We start from the raw sequence: 19,427 nt of genomic DNA on the forward strand, positions 1-19,427 counted from the left end.
GTGTTTCTAATACGATATTAAATAATAATGGTGATAGTGGGCAACCTTGCTTCACTCCAGATCTTACTGGGAAAGGTTCCAGTTTTTCCCCATTGCATATGATGCTTACTGATGGTTTTAAATATATGCTCCTGACTATTTTAAGGAAAAGTCCATTTATTCCTATGCTCTCAAGTGTTTTTATTAGGAATGGATGTTGGATTTTATCAAATGCTTTTTCTGCATCTATTGAGATGATCATGTGGTTTTTGTTTGTTTGGTTATTGATATAGTCAATTATGCTAATAGTTTTCCTAATATTGAACCAGCCCTGCATTCCTGGTATAAATCCTACTTGGTCATAGTGTATTATCCTGGTGACAATTTTCTGTAATCTTTTTGCTAATATTTTATTTAAGATTTTAGCATCAATATTCATTAGGGAGATTGGTCTATAATTTTCTTTCTCTGTTTTCAGCCTACCTGGTTTAGGTATCAGTACCATATCTGTGTCATAAAAGGAGTTTGGTAGGACTCCTTCAATCCCTATTTTTTCAAATAGTTTATATAACATTGGAGTTAATTGTTCTTTAAATGTTTGGTAGAATTCACATGTAAATCCATCTGGTCCTGGGGATTTTTTCTTAGGGAGTTGATTGATAGTTTGTTCTATTTCTTTTTCTGAGATGGGACTGTTTAGGATATTTACTTCTTCCTCTGTTAGTTTGGGCAAGCTGTATTTTTGGAGGTATTTTTCTATTTCATTTAAGTTGTCGAATTTATTGGCATAAAGTTGGGCAAAGTAACTCCTAATTATTGCTCTAATTTCCTCTTCGTTAGTGGTGAGTTCTCCCTTTTCGTTTTTAAGACTAACAATTTGATTTTCCTCTTTCCTTTTTTTAATCAGATTTACTAAGGGTTTGTCTATTTTGTTGGTTTTTTCATAGAACCAACTCTTAGTTTTATTAATCAATTCAATAGTTTTTTTACTTTCAATTTTATTGATCTCACCTTTTACTTTTAGAATTTCAAGTTTAGTGTTTGACTGGGGGTTTTTAATTTGTTCCTTTTCTAGCATTTTTAATTGCAAACCCAATTCATTGACCTTCTCTTTCTCTATTTTATACAAATAGGCCTCTAGAGATATGAAATTTCCCCTTATTACCGCTTTGGCTGCATCCCATACATTTTGGTATGATGTCTCATTATTATCGTTTTCTTGGGTGAAGTTATTAATTATGTCTATGATTTGCTGTTTTACCCAATCATTCTTTAGTATGAGATTATTTAGTTTCCAATTATTTTTTGGTCTACTTCCCCCTGCTTTTTTGTTGAATGTAATTTTCATTGCATCGTGGTCTGAAAAGGATGCATTTACTATTTCTGCCTTACTACATTTGAGTTTGAGGTTTTTATGTCCTAATATATGGTCAATTTTTGTATAGGTTCCATGAACTGCTGAAAAGAAAGTGTATTCCTTTCTGTCTCCATTACATTTTCTCCAGAGATCTATCATATCTAGCTTTTCTAGTATTCTGTTTACCTCTTTAACTTCTTTCTTATTTATTTTCTGGTTTGATTTATCTAATTCTGAGAGTGCAAGGTTAAGATCTCCCACTATTATAGTTTTACTGTCTATTTCTTCTTGCAGCTCTCTTAGTTTCTCTTTTAAGAATTTAGATGCTACCCCACTTGGTGCATATATGTTTAATATAGATAGTGCTTCATTATCCATGCTACCCTTTAGCAAGATATAGTGTCCTTCCTTATCTCTTTTAATTAGGTCAATTTTTGCTTTAGCTTGATCTGAGATCAGGATGGCTACCCCTGCTTTTTTGACTTCACCTGAAGCATAGTAGATTTTGCTCCAACCTTTTACCTTTAACCTGCATGTATCTCCCCGCTTCAGGTGTGTTTCCTGTAAACAACATATTGTAGGATTCTGGCTTTTAATCCATTCTGCTAACCGCTTCCTCTTTATGGGGGAGTTTACCCCGTTCACATTTATGGTTAGAATGACCAATTCTGTATTACTTGCCATCTTGTTAACCCCGGTTTATGCTTTCCTCCCTTCTTTCCCCTTTCCCCCCCTTCCAAGTATTAAGCTTGTGAGCACCCCTTGTTTCTCACAGCCCTCCCTTTTTAGTGTCCCTCCCCCCGCCTTAGAGTTCCTTCCCCTATCTTACCCCTTTCCCTCCCAGTTCCCGTATTCCCTTCCGCTTAGCTTATTCCTTCCCTTTCCACTTTTCCCTTCTCACTTTTCAATGAGATGGGAGAAGTTTCCCCATAGATTGAATATGTCTTAAGATTTTTCACTTAAAGCCAATTCTGAAGGCAGTAAGATACCCACTATATTCATCCCCCTCCATTCTTTCTCTCAGATATAATAGGTTTCCTATGCCTCTTCATGAGATGTACTACCCCCACTTTACCCTTTTTCTGGTACAATGTCCTTTCCACATCAATTTCTAGAACAAGGTATACATGTATTCTTTATGCATCTATATAGTCAAAATATAGTTCCCAAGATTAATCTTTACCTTTTTAGATTTCTCTTGAGTTCTATATTTGTAGATCAAACTTTTTGTTAAGTTCTGGTTTTTTCATCAGAAATAGATGAAATTCGCTTACTTCGTTGAATGTCCATCTTCTTCCCTGGAAAAAGATGCTCATTCTCGCTGGGTAAGTTATTTTTGGTTGCATACCAAGTTCCTTAGCCTTTCGGAATATCATATTCCAGGCCCTTCGATCTTTTAATGTGGATGCTGCCAGATCCTGGGTGATCCTTATTGTGGCTCCTTGATACTTGAATTGGGTTTTTCTAGCCGCTTGCAATATTTTTTCTTTCATCTGAGGGTTCTGGCATTTGGCCACTATATTCCTTGGTGTTTTGATTTTAGGATCCCTTTCAGTGGGTGATCGATGAATCCTTTCAATGTTTATTTTTTCCTCTGTTCCTATGACTTCTGGGCAGTTCTCTTTGATAATTTCCTGGAAGACAGTGTCCAGGCTCTTTTTTTCATCATGTTTTTCTGGGAGTCCAATGATTCTCAGATTGTCTCTCCTGGATCTGTTTTCCAGGTCTGTTGTCTTCCCCAGAAGGTATTTCACATTTTTCTCCATTGTTTGATTTTTTTGGATTTGCTTGACTGATTCTTCTTGTCTCCTCGAGTCATTCAATTCCACTTGTTCAATTCTGATTTTCAGTGAAGTATTCTCTTCACTCACTTTTTTAAAATCTTTCTCTAATTGTCCAATTGAGTTCTTTTGTTCTGTGGAATTTTTTTCCATTTCGCCAATTTTGTTTTCCAGTTCACTAATCCTATTTTTCAAGGATTTTACTTCTTTATCCACTCTCTCTTTAACTGACTTCTCCAGGCTCTTTTGCCAAGCCTCCCTCTCCTTTTCCCAAGCTTCCTTCTCCTTTTGCCAAGCCTCACTCTGCTTTCCCCATTTTTCTTCTAGCTCCCTTGTGAGAGCCTTTTTAATCACTTCTATGAGGTTCATCTGTGCTGAGGAACAGACGATCTCCTCCTTTGGGGAATCACCTGGGGACTGCCTGTTTTTAGTCTCCTCAGGATTTAGAGTCTGCTCTCTATCTGTGTAGAAGCTGTCTAGGGTTAAAGTCCTCTTCAGCTTCTTGCTCATTCTGTCTATTAATCAGAGACAAACTACCAAAGAAAAACAGAAAAAACTGGAGTCTTTCTTTGGGGGGGGGCTGGGTGTGTTATCGAGCTTCCTCTACAGACTGCAGGTGGCAGCAGTGAGGCACTAGCAGGACTGTGCTGCGCCTGCGCTCTGAGATCCCTAAGCGTGCTGAGTCACTGAGGGGGGGGAAGGGGAGGGCGGCCAGGTCCTGAGAGACTCCAGCTGTTTGCGGTTGTATTCTTCAGCCCCGGTGTTTTTAGCTTCTCTGCTGGGCTGTTGACTTGCTGCAGGTTCCAAACCTGTAGCGAAGCTCTCCCCGCAGAGACAGCTGCGATCACTCCCCACCCCCTCTCCAGTCTGCTCCCGTGCTCTCACTGCCGCTGCCCGCCGCCTGCGCCCAATCTAAAACCGCCCCAGCCCTCCAGTAAAGACAGACCTTTCTTGGCGGATCTCAAGGATGGCTTCTCTTGGTAACTATTTGTGGGTTTTTTTCAGTCAAGCATTGATTCAGAGGCTTGTAATGAAGTGGATAGTGAGAGAAAGCGCGGAGCTTATGCAACTGTGAGCCTCCTCTCCGCCATCTTAACCGGAAGTCCCAATTGAATAGTTTCAAATTAAATAACTGAACAGTGTTAAGTATTTTGATTTTAGTTTGTATATTTTATTCAAAGCTCTAAATGCTTTGTCAAGTAGTAAATATTTCATTTTACAAAAATTAGGTGGAAATTGCCCAGAGGAAAGAAAGAAGTATTTATTTTTTACAAAGCATATGATCCTTTTAATGTAGCTTTTCCAATTTATGCTTTAAAATGTTAATTTAGTAAACACTACTAAATTCAATATATTGCATTCCTTTGATTCTAGAATTGACTTTCATGAAGAACTGTAAGCTTGGGTTACTTCAAGACTTTGACTTAGAAACTGTTTATGTCAGTGTTCGTGAAAATACAATGTTCTTCAACCTGCTCTTTTAGATCTCTTCAGGGGAAAAAAAAAAGGCATCAAATGAGAACCCATCTAGATGTTAGTAAAATAGAAGACTACCGCCAACAGAATCATTATGTATGACATCCTATTCTGTACAGAGCAGAAATTGAGAATTTTTTCTTTGAAAAGTCAAAGAGAATTCTTCCCAAATACCTTAATTTTTTTTACCTTAGCAAGAATAAAAGAAATTCAGAAAACAAATTCTGGAATTTATATTTTACAAAATTGCGTGTCTTCAGAGAAGGACAGTTATCAGAGATTTCTTAATATGTAATATAATAAAAAGCTATTGCCATTTTTAGCAACATTAGACCAAAATTTGCATATATACCTATATGGTTTAATTTCATGAAAACAAAGGCTGACTTTGATGGTGTCTGAGATTCATTTGTTTCCTGTGCTTCCTTGGCATCATTGTGTGGCAAGTGCCTCTCAGTCTCCTAAATAATAGTTTCTTGTTTCTGTAGTCTTAAAAATATTAAAATATGATTTTGCCACAGTTCTCTACTTTTATTTCATTTTTGGCTCTCAGATCTTAGCAAATTATGATGTTTATTTGAAAGTTTGATTAATAGAATCATTTTCTATTAGGGTTTATGGTTTAGGTAAGAGGTTGAAAAAAAAAACAACCTCTTAAGTATTTGCTGAATAAGTTTATATTCTACTTGCCTAATGCGATTTATTTAGAACGTTTGGGAAAGTTTGGGTGCCAAAAGAGTAAATTTACAAAAAGTTGAGAAGAGAAAATTGACACTATTCAGAGAAGTTTGCATTTTTAAAAATATGTATTCCATAAATATATGTTTTACATAGTTTATAGGATCATCGATTTAGAGCTAGAAGGGAACCTTAGAGGCAAAATCTTATCCAAGTCCCTGATTTTACAGATGAGGAAAGTGACGTCCAGAGAAGTTCCATGATTTCTCTTAGGTCCTGTAAATAGTCATTGGCAAGTGTGAGATTTAAGCCTATGTCCTAACTCCAAAGCCAATAAGTTTACTTTCCACTATCCTTAGTTCTATCTTAGTTTATCTTCACTTCAAGTGAAATTCTTTCAAATTGGACTTAATGATCTTATTTATGATTACTAGGAATCTAGATATTAACTTCCTAACATATTCTTTTAATTGTAGTAGTGTATAATTCAATGATTTTTAAAGTAGGAGATTAAAAATGGGCCCTTTAAAACCACTAGAAACAGAGCCTGCTTTTGATTGTGTGTCTTTGTCAGACATAATCTGTAATTCTTACTTTTTGAGGTCTAGTTGGCTTTGATGTTTCAAGGTTCTATTGTGTAGAAAATTCATATGGGTAAGAAAAGAAATGTATATTAATTTCTTATTCTTAAAATACAGACTTTGCAAATTATAGCAGATTCTCCAAGAAAGGTACCCTAAGGGAAAGAACCAGACTATAGAATTTTGTCTCTATCAAAAAATAGGTATAAGGAAAAAAATATTGTCATTGGCTATTTAATTATAGAACTTTCTCCTGTAGGCCAGTTTGCCATCCTTGCATCAAGCCTCAGTCAATAAGTATATAAAGATCCTACCTTCAAGTGGCTTACTGTCTAATTGAAAAACCATGGAATATACACACACAAATTTAAATATCACTGCAAAAGATGACCTATGATTAACTACAAAACAAATGATATTGATAATAGATAATGAATGGTTTTTGTCACTGTGGACTAAATGGAGAAATCAGGACTTAAGCTTACCTGTTGAAGGATGAGTAAGGTTTTTGAGGTGGAGGCTAAAGAAAGTTCAAGCTTCTCTTTATCTTTCTGCTGCGTAAGCATTAATCACCACAAAAACCTGCAAAATGAATTTTATATTATAATTGGTTTGAAAAATATGTTCCATACCTATAATAACAGATTCCCCTTCATGTCATTATCTTTTTGAATAGAAGGATGCCTGTTATTTTAAATTCTTGTTTTCTTAATTAGTCTTTAGTCAGGCTATTAGAAATATGCAGAGGAATTCATCTTCTAAAGTCTTGTTTAGAATCCTGTTCTACAAGTTTAAGAGTTAAAATGAATTTTAAGCTAAACTACTAACAAGACCCATGAACGTAGAAAATCTTGTACAGTTACTTAACAAACTAATCTTTCATGCTTTTTTTTTTTCCAGCCCCAGATTTCAGTGGTGGTGAATGAACCCATACATATGTTAACCCAAGCAGGTATTATATTTTATAGATAGAGAGCATAAGTAGGTTATTTTAAGTGTAATATATTGGTAACCTGCTGTATTAGGAATCAGATAATTCACCAGTAGAAAGGGAGCTGGCTTATATATCTGTATCAGTAAATGTTTCAAATTCCTAAAGTAAGTATGCATATAGAATAGGATGTAAAAATATTATGATTTTCTATAGCCAGTCTCAAAAAGCATGATTCAGGATATGAATTAAGTTTATGTTTTTCTATAGCTGTGCTAAAGATACATCAATTCTGACAAAATGGCAAAAGTTGTAATATGAAACACATACTAATATTTTAAAAAAGAGAAGAAAATAGATTCTTCATTAAAGCTAATGTTCTGGTACTTGGCAGTTCTATCTAATCCCCCCACCATTCCCCCTCAACTATTCTGCCTTTTGGCTAGCTGCTTATAGTATATGGCTAGAATTGTCTATATACCTTTGCTTTTTTTAGGTTTAATTTACTGAGAATACCGTAATTATTTTACCAGTCATTTATGTTGTACAGAAATTAGCAGTTTTCCAAATATGATTCAGCCTATTCTTTTATTTATTTTTAGTCCTCCTCCTTATCACCTTATTCATCTTTAGTGTCTGACCAAGATATACTAGTTAAGTTAACATCTAGGTGGAGAACAAAGTAGGTGAAAAATATATATTGTCTAGACTATGACATGCAGTAAATCAGTATTACCCAGTTATAAAGCTTGATTCTAAAAGGGTTTTTCTAGTATGTGATGAGGGAAGATTTTAAAATCTTTTGCCAAATTAAGATCCTGTTTGCTTTGTGGAAACTAGCCCAATAGCTATATTTAAGGTATTTAAGACTAATAAATAACTGGCATTTATGTACTCCCTTAAAATTCACAAAGAATTTGACATAAATTATCTCATTTGATCATACTAAACTTATGAGCAAGGTGATACAGGTATTATTATTCCCATTTTAACAGATGAGGAAACTGAAGCTCAGAGAGGAGGTTATAGGATTTGCCCAGAGTCACCACAACTCATGTCAAGGGTGGGATTTGATCTGTGATCTGGAATTTGATCAGGAATAATCCAGACTTTAAATCTAGTACTTCCATGGTATCATGCTGTCTAATCTTAATAATAATCATGATTTCAAATCCAAGAAACTGCCAAATTCTAAGACCTTATAAGTAACAATTGTTTTACACATTTTTTTTTTTTTTGTTCTATAACTAGGCTAAGACTCTTACCCTTGTTTTTCATAAAGTGAAACTGTGTCAGTGATTGAGAATACTTGCTTCCAAAGGAAGTCATTAACAGGTAAATAGGAAATTGTATACTTCTGTACGCTTTTAACTTTTAAAAAATAATGTCCTTGCTTTGTAAACTTTTCTTTCTGAGTTGAGACCATCCCATCTCTCATAAGCAAGTAAATTAAACAAGTTGTTAATGTGGGGTGTCAAAAGTAACCACAAGTAATAGACCTAGTCTGAGGACTAGTATGAAATTTATGTGAATCTGTTTCTCTGACTCTGGATTGGCATTATTTTGGAGTCATTTTTGTACTGTTGCAAGGTTTAACTCACTCCCCATTTTGATGGAAGATGTTTAGTATATCTTCAGATATAGTCTTAATTCTGTCTTTGAATGTCACAATTAATGTGCAAATGAAACCTAACCTTGTTGTGATTTCCTACAGCCAAGCTAGAAAAGGGAAAATGAATCAAGTCCAAATTTAGGTATTAGAGGAAGAAACATGGGTCTCTGTCTTACCCCTTTCCAAAAACAATCCTTGTATATTGTAGTGGAGTTAGTATTGATTCAAGGATTTATTGCATTGGAATTATCAAACAAGTAATCATTTATTTAGTGCTTATATTTCAGGAGCTAAAGTAGTTAGGTATGTTAGTAAAAAGGGGGGGGAGGGGAATCTTTAGATTTAGATTTAGAAGGGGCAGTCAGCAAGTCATAATCAGCAAGTATTGATTTAGTATCTAATTAAATGAAGGTTGAAATGTCAAGATAACCAATTAGATATATAAGGTAAATAAAAATGAGGAAGTAACTGAAATTACTAGCTTGGTTCAGGAAAGTGCTAAGACTCTTGATAGTAATAGAGTAAAGTGAATTGCAGTAAATCATTAGTTTTATATTCCTCAATTGTGTAGAACAAGTATTAAAAAAAAAAAGTTTTCAGAAAAAAAGTTCTTGGTAAGATCCACTATAACATTGGGCATATTGGTGTTATGTAAGTTCTACCTCTCCAGGAGGCCCATGGCTTTCTTATGGTTTTTGTCCTTATTATTTTTGGAAGAGAAAGAATATGGGTATATATATTCAAAGTTGCCATGGCATAACCCAACGACCCACTTTAATATCAATTATTCCATATTTCCTCTACCATCTGTAAAACAAGTTTCTTTTTGTTGATGTTTATAGTTATCAACATGACCTCCTCTGTCTAAATAAGAATGTGGTAAAAATGAAGCTTGACTCACTACAGACCATGGAGAGTGGAGTAGAGATTTTCTATGAGGGTCTTCAAATTTAGTATTCCAGACCCAGAATATTATCTGTCAAGGGTACATCTTCCTCTTTAAATGTTTTAAACAGATGTAATAATTTAGAGAAAGGTGTTAATAAAATCACCTCTTCTGGGCTGTTCCCATCAATAAGATTTCTAGTTCTGAAAGTTTACTGGACAGCAAGGAAATAGCTAGAAATGTTTATTATCTGGCCAACAGAAATCCTGCTCCCTTTCAGGCAAATAGGTATCTTAGTTTCCTGGACACATCTTTAAATACCTGGAATTTTTACCCAGCTAATCTACTTGGTGGCCCAAATGTGTAGCAGAAAGCTTTGAAGTTGTTATTAGAAGCTCTTCATTAATTTTACATATACACATATGAATATAGATATAAATAACACACACACACACACACACACACACACACACACCCCTACTTTTCATTGGCCTCGCGGTGCTATATTCTTTAGAGAGTTGTAGGCCGTGTTCTAATGCCATGTGGCAATAGTGAAGGAATGTTGATGTTTTAAAATGTTCCTTTGCTTTCATAGGAAGCTTGGGGTACTTAATGCAGCTTTATAGTTTCCCAAAAGCAATCCAGCTAGTTCTCGTCTTATATAACTCTGGGCCTAACTCGTCATCCATTTCCACAAATGTGCATATTATTGGAAATCTGTACAATAGGCATTTTTCATTCACTTGGTCTTTCCTTTGTGGGGGAGTTTGTAATGGGCTGAGGCTCGAGTTGATGCACTGAGGTCCCAAGCACGTGAGGCTAAATAGTAATTGGACTATACTCTATTAATATATAAGCTTGGAGAAAGAATGGGCCCTGCCCACTTTTTGTCCAAGTCCTGATGTGTTGTATAGGAAATGATGATTTTGGTGGGTGGAGGCTGGGGAGGGGAAAGGGAAGGAGAGACTGCTGGCTGGCGTCTTGACACAGCTGCTCGCATTGTTATCGCTATGGTCCTTCGTCTCCTATCCCCCTCTGCTAGCTGGCTTCCTGTCGCAGTTGCCCATATTACTATCGCACTCCCCTCTCACCTCTACTGAGAATAAAGATTAAAGATTTTTCCCTTAACCTGAATTCCTGACTCCAGCTGATTTTAAATACGCGGTTATCACAGGAGTTAACTCAAACTCCTTTGAGTGATTACAGATCTCTTCCAGGAGAGTCTGCTTTTCAGGGTTTGGGGGCCTTGATAAATTCACAAACAGAAGCATCTAGAAGAGCTCATCATCTACAGGGCTCCCTCTTTAGTGGCCTTTCCATCTTCTTTATAAGTGTCTGGGACAGTGATGTTAGAGTCCAAGTATGGTAGCTCTCCTGCCTTGAACAGGGAAGATTTAAAATAATTTTTTCAAATTATTTCCATTTTTCTTTTTTGTCCTTTCATTTTGTGTGTATGTGTCCTTAAATACACTTGGGACAACTTCACTTAGTTGGACCTCCTGCAGTGCTTTCTTTAAACTGATTTTACCCTTCACTGCTTTTTTCTACGTTATTAGAAAATACTACTTATAATTGCCCATCATACTCCTACAAATTTATATTCTAATCCAGTGTTGACTTTGGCAGCCACCTTCCCTTTGGCCTGAAAGTCAGATGTTTTCTAACTAGGGCACTTTGTGGTTATTTGGTTTCTCTTTAACAATTTGGTTGCTAAATTTCTAACTTTTGGTTAAATTTCTTTTAAAATGTATTTTAATTGGAGTTATCATTTCTGTTGTCCATTTCTGACTTTTAATTATAAATTGCATGTTTAAAAAGTTCAAGATTGAATTAGTTCAACTATATACTACATCTTTTTCTCGTTGTGTTTGATTAAGTTTGATCTTAGCTTTGACAAAATGAAGATATAACATACAGAAACAGCTGATTCAGGGATAACACTTGTATCAATAATGAGTTTTTATATGTTTGAAATGTAACCTATTACAAATGTTGTGATGTTATTTGTGTTTATCATGATTGATGTCTTATGATTCTTTTCTTGAGGAAAACATTCGTGACACAGAAAGCATCTCTGTAATATGTAAACTTTGGCTCCTCCCTTATAATCCTTCTTAATACTATGTTTTATTATATATCTCTCTGTATCCCCATATTTTCCTACCTTTGCATTAAAGATACCAAGTATCAGGAAATGGTGATTTAATATGGAAATCTTTGTCAAGTTCATTGTTGAATTTCTCTAACTCTTGTTCCTCAAGAATTAATGTTAGTCATATATTTTAACATGTATAATATATATTGAATTGCTTCCCATCTAGGAGAGGGGTGGGAGGAAGGAGGGGAAAATTTGGAAAACAAGGATATGCAAGGGTCAGTGTTGAAAAATTATCTGTCCATATGTTTTGAAAATAAAAATATTTAATAAAAAAGAATTAATATTAGTGCATAAGCTTTGATAATTTTTATGATGGTTTTGTTTCATCTATAATATATATAGTGAACAAATATCCCACTAAATAATGTTTTTTCTCATCGGGCATACTGTAAAACTCACTTTATAAATGTCTTTTTCTTTCCTTTTCAAGGAATAGTGCTTAGTATTATATTTGGCTGTACATGTCCTGATTTTTTTTAATAGCAAGAACATCAAGATCGATATGATTCATCTTTTTTTTAAGACTGTTTATTGATTGTTGGACATAGATTTCACATTTAATCTAGAAATAGTCAAACTCAAATTTATAAAAGATGATATAAAATCTGTGGTTCTTAGCATTCTGCCCCATTACCATTACTCGGCCATTGTTACCACAGAAACAGAAGGGGACTTCTGAAAGTTATTTTGTATTTTCCATAGTTTTAAGGCAAATTACCAATGGTAACTTCTCCATAGTTAGCTAGCCTAGTCCTTGGAAAACAGATTTAGACTGTTACTGTTACCATCAAAGTTATTCTAACATTGTAGATGCTACCAGAGCTTAATTTCTGTTGGCATAATCTTGAAGCCATGCAGTATCACCTAAACATCACAATGGGACCTCCAAATCATCCTCTGTAGAGTGCACAGGACCATAATGTGACTGACCTATGGTTTGTGTTTTATGTCATCAAAGAGATTCCAGAGTGACGATTGCCAGTCTTTTACTTTAAAATGAAATTATTTCTGTTTCTTTGCTTACTTCTTTATTTCCTCTTCATCTTACATGCATCTCATTAACAGTGTTCCCTTTGTATGCACAAAACTGAAGGAATTTTTGAATTCTAATTGGCAGTTTTCCCATTTTTACCAGTAGAATTCCTTATAAAATCTATGTAACTTAGTCACTTACTAGTTATTCTGTACTGCTTTATTGTGTTATTTTTGTTCCTGTGAGTAGTAACATAAAAGTTATACACAATATTATTAAACTTTATTTTAATCATACATGAATTGAGGGGAAAGTAGTTCTAAAACATTAAATTATTTAACTTTTTATTGGATAATAGTGAGAAACAAGATTTATCCTTGTTGAAGCCCCTATAATAATGCCATATATGTTGTAAGAACTCAACACATGCTTCAATGATTCCTTTTAAATTATGGTACAAATTTAGATTTAAAAGTATATGATTACTTGGACTGGAATATTTCCAATAGTAGACCTGTTTCAGTGAAAATTGAGATGTCAAAATTAATGCATAGCCCCATTTACTAGAACATAGAAGTCAACAGTCTTAGATTTCATTTCCAGAATTGCCTTTAGTTAGATTAAAAAAAAAAAAAAACTTTTTTGACAGTTTTCAGCTTCCTTAACTTTTCTTTACCTGGTCTGAATTGTACCTTGAAGCCTCCATATGGATCTATATCTTATAATTGCAGTTATTCTCCTGATGTGATTTTTCTTCAACTGACCAGTCAGCAGCTATTTAATAGACACCTCTTATGTGCCAGGCACTGGAGATACAAGTACAAAAAGTGAAACAAACCCTGTTCACAACAAGTCTACTTTCTGATAGGGCAGACAAGTACATATAAAACATATATAGCTTAAAGATAAAAGTGAACAAATACCAATCAATACAAATTAATTAATTACAAAGTAATTTGAGAGAGAATAAACAGTTAAGGGAGGAGAAGATCAAAAAGGCTTCCTATAGAAGAAGGTACTTGTACAGATAAATGTGACTTAAGGGACTTTTTGATGCAGAAATAAAAAAGAATTCCATCGTTCCAGGCTTATAGTGGAAATGTCATATGTGAAAAATAGAGAGACCTATGTGACTGGAATTTAAAGTTCTGGAAGGGAAATGATATCCAGTAAAGTTAGAAAGACAGATTCGTTACAGAGCAGGGACTGGGGTTGAATATAGAGGTCCTGTGAGTCATGTGCATAAAGACTATACTGAAATCATGAAAGAGAAGAGGGCAAAATAATAATACTCTGGTGACACAAAAGATCTAGAATAATAAGGGAAATAATGAAAAGAGGCAGAGATGAAAGGGTGACACTTAGATAACCTCAAACTATATGACTTCCAAATCATCTACTACTGATTTAAATATAGAGAAGTAGATCAGTACAACAGACTAGACAAGAGAAAATCAGAAACTCGAAAACCCATTATTCAGTAAACATTATTTAGGAAAAGAACCACAAATTTGATTTTTTTAAACTGCTGGAAAAACTGGAAGACAATAGGAAGAACATGGGCTTATATCAATACCTTATGCTATATTCCACAATACATTCTGAATAGACACCTAAGCTTAATATTAAAGATCATTACATAAACAGAAAAAAGGAGTTTTTTCTATCTTAAATAGGGAAGGCTAGGATATACAACTTTAACCAAATAAGGGATAGAGACAATAACAAAAGTTTCTGCAAAACCAAAATTAATGCACTTAGAATACAAAGTGAAGCAGTTGGGAATGGTGAACATCTTTATATCAGATTTCTCTGATTTGGTGTCCAAGGTATATAAATAACCAGCATATATGTATCTCTTTGTGTATATACTTTCAATAAGCAAATCATTCTTCAAGATTATGAACAAACTTCCCAAAAAGAAAGATTTGCAAACTATTCTTTGGAGAATGTGCCAAATCACTAGTTATAAGAGAAATGCAAATCAGAGCAATCATGGGGTTTATTTGACAGCTTACAAATTGGCAAAAATGACAAAAAATGGGAATAAAAGGACATATGGGAAAAATGCTTTGTTGGTAGAGCTATGAAATAATACAAAAATCATACCCTGTGGCCCAGAGATTCCACTCCTAGGCTTACATTCCTGGGAGATTATTGATAAGGAGAAAATCCTTACATACACTAGAATATTTATAAACAATACTTTCTGTGATAACAAAGAATTCGAAATAAAGTAAAATCCTACTGATTGGGGAGTGGCTTCATAAATTGTGGTATTTGATGGTAATGGAATTTTACTGATGTGTAAGAAAAGTGAATATGATAAATAGATGCAAAGCCTGGGAAAATGTAGATAAATTGACAAAGTAAGCAGAACCAAGAAAACAATATACACAATGACTACATTAGTGTAAATAAAAAAAGAACAGCCATAAAACAATTAGACATCAATGTTTCAAAATAATTGAAAACAATCATGTTTTCAAAGAAAGTATAGCAGAACATATCCCCCCTTATTACCCTTTGCAATGGTGGGAGGTCCATGATGTGTTAATTTTACATTTTCAGACTAGCAGTGTATTTTTTGTTCTGCTGACCTTTTTTCCTCTTTTTTTTTTTTCTTTAAAAGATATTTTTTGTTATATGGGATAGTTCTTGAGGAGGGGAGGCATACTAGGGAAAATCTTTGAGATAGAAAATAAGTTATCAGCAATTTATTTTAAAAAAACACAAAGGACACTTTGGACAGTCATTTCAGTTGAGTGATTAGATCGGGAGCTAGATTGCAAAGAGTTGAAAGAGTTGGTGAGAGAAGAGGAAGGGGCTATGAATATCAACTGCTTTGTCAAGGATTTTGGCTGAGAAAAGTTTTGGGTTCTTTTTTTGTTTGTTTAAATCATGAGAGATTTGGGCATGTTTAAAGATAGTAGAGAAGAAGCTGTTGATAGTGAGAGATTGGAAATTCAAAAAGAGTCAAGGGATGACTGAGGATGAAATCTGTTAAAGAAGCCAGGTAGCATAGGATCAAGGTCACAGATTGTGGCAAGAAGTATTGATCCTGTCAAGAAGAAGGGCTATCTTTTTGGCACACCCGAGAGAAAAGATTCTAACCTTGGAATTCAGACATTAGAGAAGGTCTGCCCCAAGCTCATTTGGGTGGTTGTCTCTTTCTAGAATCTCTTTTTAAGGAGTGTTTTTAAGTGAGCCATGGCTCATTTCTCTTAGGACTCCACCATGCTGTCTCTTCCTTTTTCATCTTCCTTTCACATGCTGTCTTCCTCTTTAGAATGTTGTCTTTTCTCTTTAGGAAGCTCTTTGAGGGCAGGGACTGCCTTTCTTTGTGCTTGTATTTATATTTCTGGAGCTTAATACAGTGTCCAGAACATAGTAAGCATTTAACAAATGCTTATTGAGTCACTTTGCGTGGGAAATGATAAGGAGTTTTGATATGAATAAGGAAAAGGGGGAGCTCACATTGAACAGCCTTTTCAATCAAGAGAAACAGAATCTCAGCAGAGAAAGAAGGGGAAATATGAGTGGTTTGAGGAAGGAAGAGAAGATTTGGAATCACTTCTGTGGTGATGAGGAAGTTAAGAAGATCAATTAGTGAGACCACAACATGAATTTTTCATGTATCCCATCAATATGGTTGGTTTTGAGATTTTCCTTCAGCTACGTTAAGCAGCTCATAGGACACTAGTAGCAGCTCAGACCTCGAGGTGGGTGGGCGCAGTGCATGGAGTTCTGAGCATAGTTACAAAGGCTTAAGTTTAAATTCAGCCTCAGACATTTATTAGCTATGTGACCTTGGACAATTTAGTTAATCTCTGCCAGCCTCATAAATTGTTAAATGGGGATAATAATATCTCCCTCCCAGGGTTGTTGTGAGGATCAAATAAGGTAATATTTGTAAAGCACTAGCTATTATAATAATTATTATTATTATGAATAAAGGGAGAGGGGAGGCCGATGGTAGAAATATCATGTATGATTTTTTTGTTTAGCACTATAGCTTTTTTTTCTCTATGCTGCCTTATTTTACATTTTCTTTTATATTATGCACTTAAATGTCATCAAACATGAATCTTTCAATTAAAAAATGAACAGAGAAAGAACTATACCTAAAACTGGGAATTTAAACAACATAGATTTCCTTGAAAGCTTTTCATTAAGCTTGTGTAAGATACAAAACCAATTAGACTCCTAAAGCTATACTTGTTGGAGTGATGGGAGGGAAGTTGAGTAAGTTTTTATTTTTCTCTGGTGTTTTCAAGGCTCATTTCAGAATGATTTGATTTTTACCCCATGCTATTTTCCCATGAGTTTTTCACTCTTACCATCATCTTACAGCACCTTGATAAGTGTGTAATGAGCTTCATAAATGAGTAGATAATGAGCCACATCATGCATCAGAATCTAATGAGCACATCATCTCAGCTTGCCCAGATGGGCATTAGAAACACATTTATCTTGATTTAAAAACCAAGATATGGAACATTAGTGGCACTGAAGCATGACTAGTTAGTTGTCAGCCAAATCATTCACCGTGCCCCGTGTGTTTGTTTACTTAGAAAGACAACAACAACTGGAAGCGGAACATCAGGATGTTTATGTAGAAGCTGACCATGACCTGCACCCAACCACTGGTCGCTCGGTGCAGCCGCCCTCAGAGAGACCAGGAGAGAGGCGAATGGTAGAAATGAAGAAACTGTATGGGGAAAGTGCTGCCAAGATCCAGGCCATGGAGACAGCCATGCAGCTCACTTTTGACAAGAACTGTGATAAGAAACAGCCTAAGTACTGGCCTGTTATTCCTCTAAAACTGTGAGCCACAAAAAGCCCCTGGTTGGTAACAAACACCCAGTTGAACTTCCTGGTAGCCAACTTAATGAACATATTGTTCTATGAACAGAGACTCCAAGGGTTATTGATCCTCTTCCCTTCCTCTTTTTATTTTGGTGCATCTCTTCCCAAGTTTTTATCTTTTCTAGCTTTCAAGAAATGAAATTTGCTTCCTAAAACTTTGATCTGTTTTGGCACAAATACAAATACAAAAATACAAAAAGAAAATTAGCAGAATGTGGATGTCTCTTTATGGTAGAAAGTGATAACTCCATTGTTATATATTTCCTTTAATTTTTAAAAATTCCATTGTTCCAAACTAAACTAATCAGCTTTTGTAGACTTTAAACATTTTTTGTGTGCAAGATATGAAGATTATAAATTTCAAAATAATATGCTATGATTTTAAACACATTTAATTATATTTGCATACCTAATTTTGTTTTTTGTATATCTCAAAAGTTTTTGTTTCTGTTTGATAACATTGACAAAAAAAGAAACCCTTTCAAAATTAAAAAATAGTTGTAGGAACACAGTTTCTTATCTTTAATTATAGAATATTTGTTATAAAGTGAGGCACACTACTTTTAGATTTTAATCTCCCATTGCAAATTTCACATTAAACATTGATATCTTATTTGCATTACAATGGTAGTAGTGTTGGTCTTTAATTTGGTATTCTATACAATCTCTGCTCTTAATGTCAACAACGTATAATGTCAGCGATGCTGGATCAAGCTCTAGAGTTTTTACTCATTCATACTTGAGATAAAAGCCTTTATTGAGGTAATTTTTATATTGTAAATTTGGGATGATTTTGTATTGAGCATCCAAAGTGTTCACAAGCGCCATATATTTACAACCCATGTGGATAGATAGGAGATGTTGCTCATTAGATTTGGACTACCTTTATAAAATAAAAACCTTATTTCATATAGAAAGCAATCATCTGTATGGAAGTGTTTATATATATTTATTTATTTTTTTGATGATTATTACATTCCCTACTTTTACAAATCCCTACTTTTCCTCTTTTTACATTATTTTCTTCCATCCTTTATCAGAAAGCAATTAAACAAGTTCCTTAATTTATCTTGATCCATTTCTTATCTATAAAATAAAGATTGGAGCTAAATGACTTCTAACATTCTTTCTAATCCTGGAGGTTTTATAAATTACCACTAGGCTTGATCAAGCAAGAGCTAGTTATAATCCTACCTCTGGATTAGGTCATTCAGTCGCCAGTTCTGGTTTATGTATTCACTGCTTAACCAATTCCTGAACAACCTGAATTTTATACTCTCAAAATTTGTAGTAAAGTACACATTACTTTCTAAACTTGTCAGCCTCACCTACCTTTTTCATTTAAAAACAGAATAATGGAATTGACTCCTTTCCATACAAAGCAAAGGTTTTCTTGAGTAAAGGAATGAAATTCCACTTCTTAGAACTATAGAGGTCCACAAAATGATGTATAAGTCCATTTATAAAAGTTATCTACTTCTTAAGTAAATTGTTACTGTTTATTGCCTTTATGGACCTCTGCTGATTTCAGAAGATTAGCACATCAATCAAATGGTGGTGAAAAGACTGGCTATTGGCATATTTCTAACAATACTTAGCTTAACATTTCAGCACCTGCCCTGAGACAAATGTAATACCTTTATCAATTTTGAATTTCATTACCTGGTGTTTCAGTTTGTACCTGGACATTTAGACAAATTTCAGATGTAAGTTAAAACATGACCAGACATATTTTTAATCCTCCTCTTGCCAGAATTTTTTTTAAAAAAAGGAAAATTGTTTATGTAAATGTGATCTAAATATTTCATGCCTATTCTTTTGCACTTGAGAGTCCAAATGATGCCCTGACCCTATAATTACAGTCTCTTAAAAATAAACACACACATATGTACTCCTTTATAATATAGAGGATATTTTCCAGGGTTTTTTTCCCCCTTTATCAGTAAAATATAATTCATGTCTTCAAGTAGTACACAGTGAGCCAAATACCATCTGTATTCTGTATCATTTTACATAAAATAAATCATACTCAAGGAAATCAGTAGTCTAGACCAGTATCTCCTTGTAAATTTGACCCACATCATCCGTGCAATTCTCATTTATTACTTTTTCTTGAATGTATAAAAGCTTGAACAGAAGCCCTAAG

General features: G+C 34.5%; 1 protein-coding gene across 1 annotated transcript in view; it reads left to right on the forward strand.

Moving 5' to 3' along the window:
* Positions 1-18,202, forward strand: part of GEMIN8 (gem nuclear organelle associated protein 8) — a 40,819-nt gene extending 22,617 nt beyond the window's left edge. Inside the window, exon 4 of the mRNA XM_051984496.1 lies at positions 16,987-18,202. Coding sequence (XP_051840456.1) covers positions 16,987-17,243 — 257 coding nt within the window. The 3' untranslated portion in view covers positions 17,244-18,202. The remainder of the gene's footprint in view (positions 1-16,986) is intronic.
* The last annotated feature ends 1,225 nt before the right edge of the window (positions 18,203-19,427 follow it).

The sequence above is a fragment of the Antechinus flavipes genome, chromosome 3 (assembly GCF_016432865.1).
Source record: "Antechinus flavipes isolate AdamAnt ecotype Samford, QLD, Australia chromosome 3, AdamAnt_v2, whole genome shotgun sequence".
NCBI lineage: Eukaryota > Metazoa > Chordata > Mammalia > Dasyuromorphia > Dasyuridae > Antechinus > Antechinus flavipes.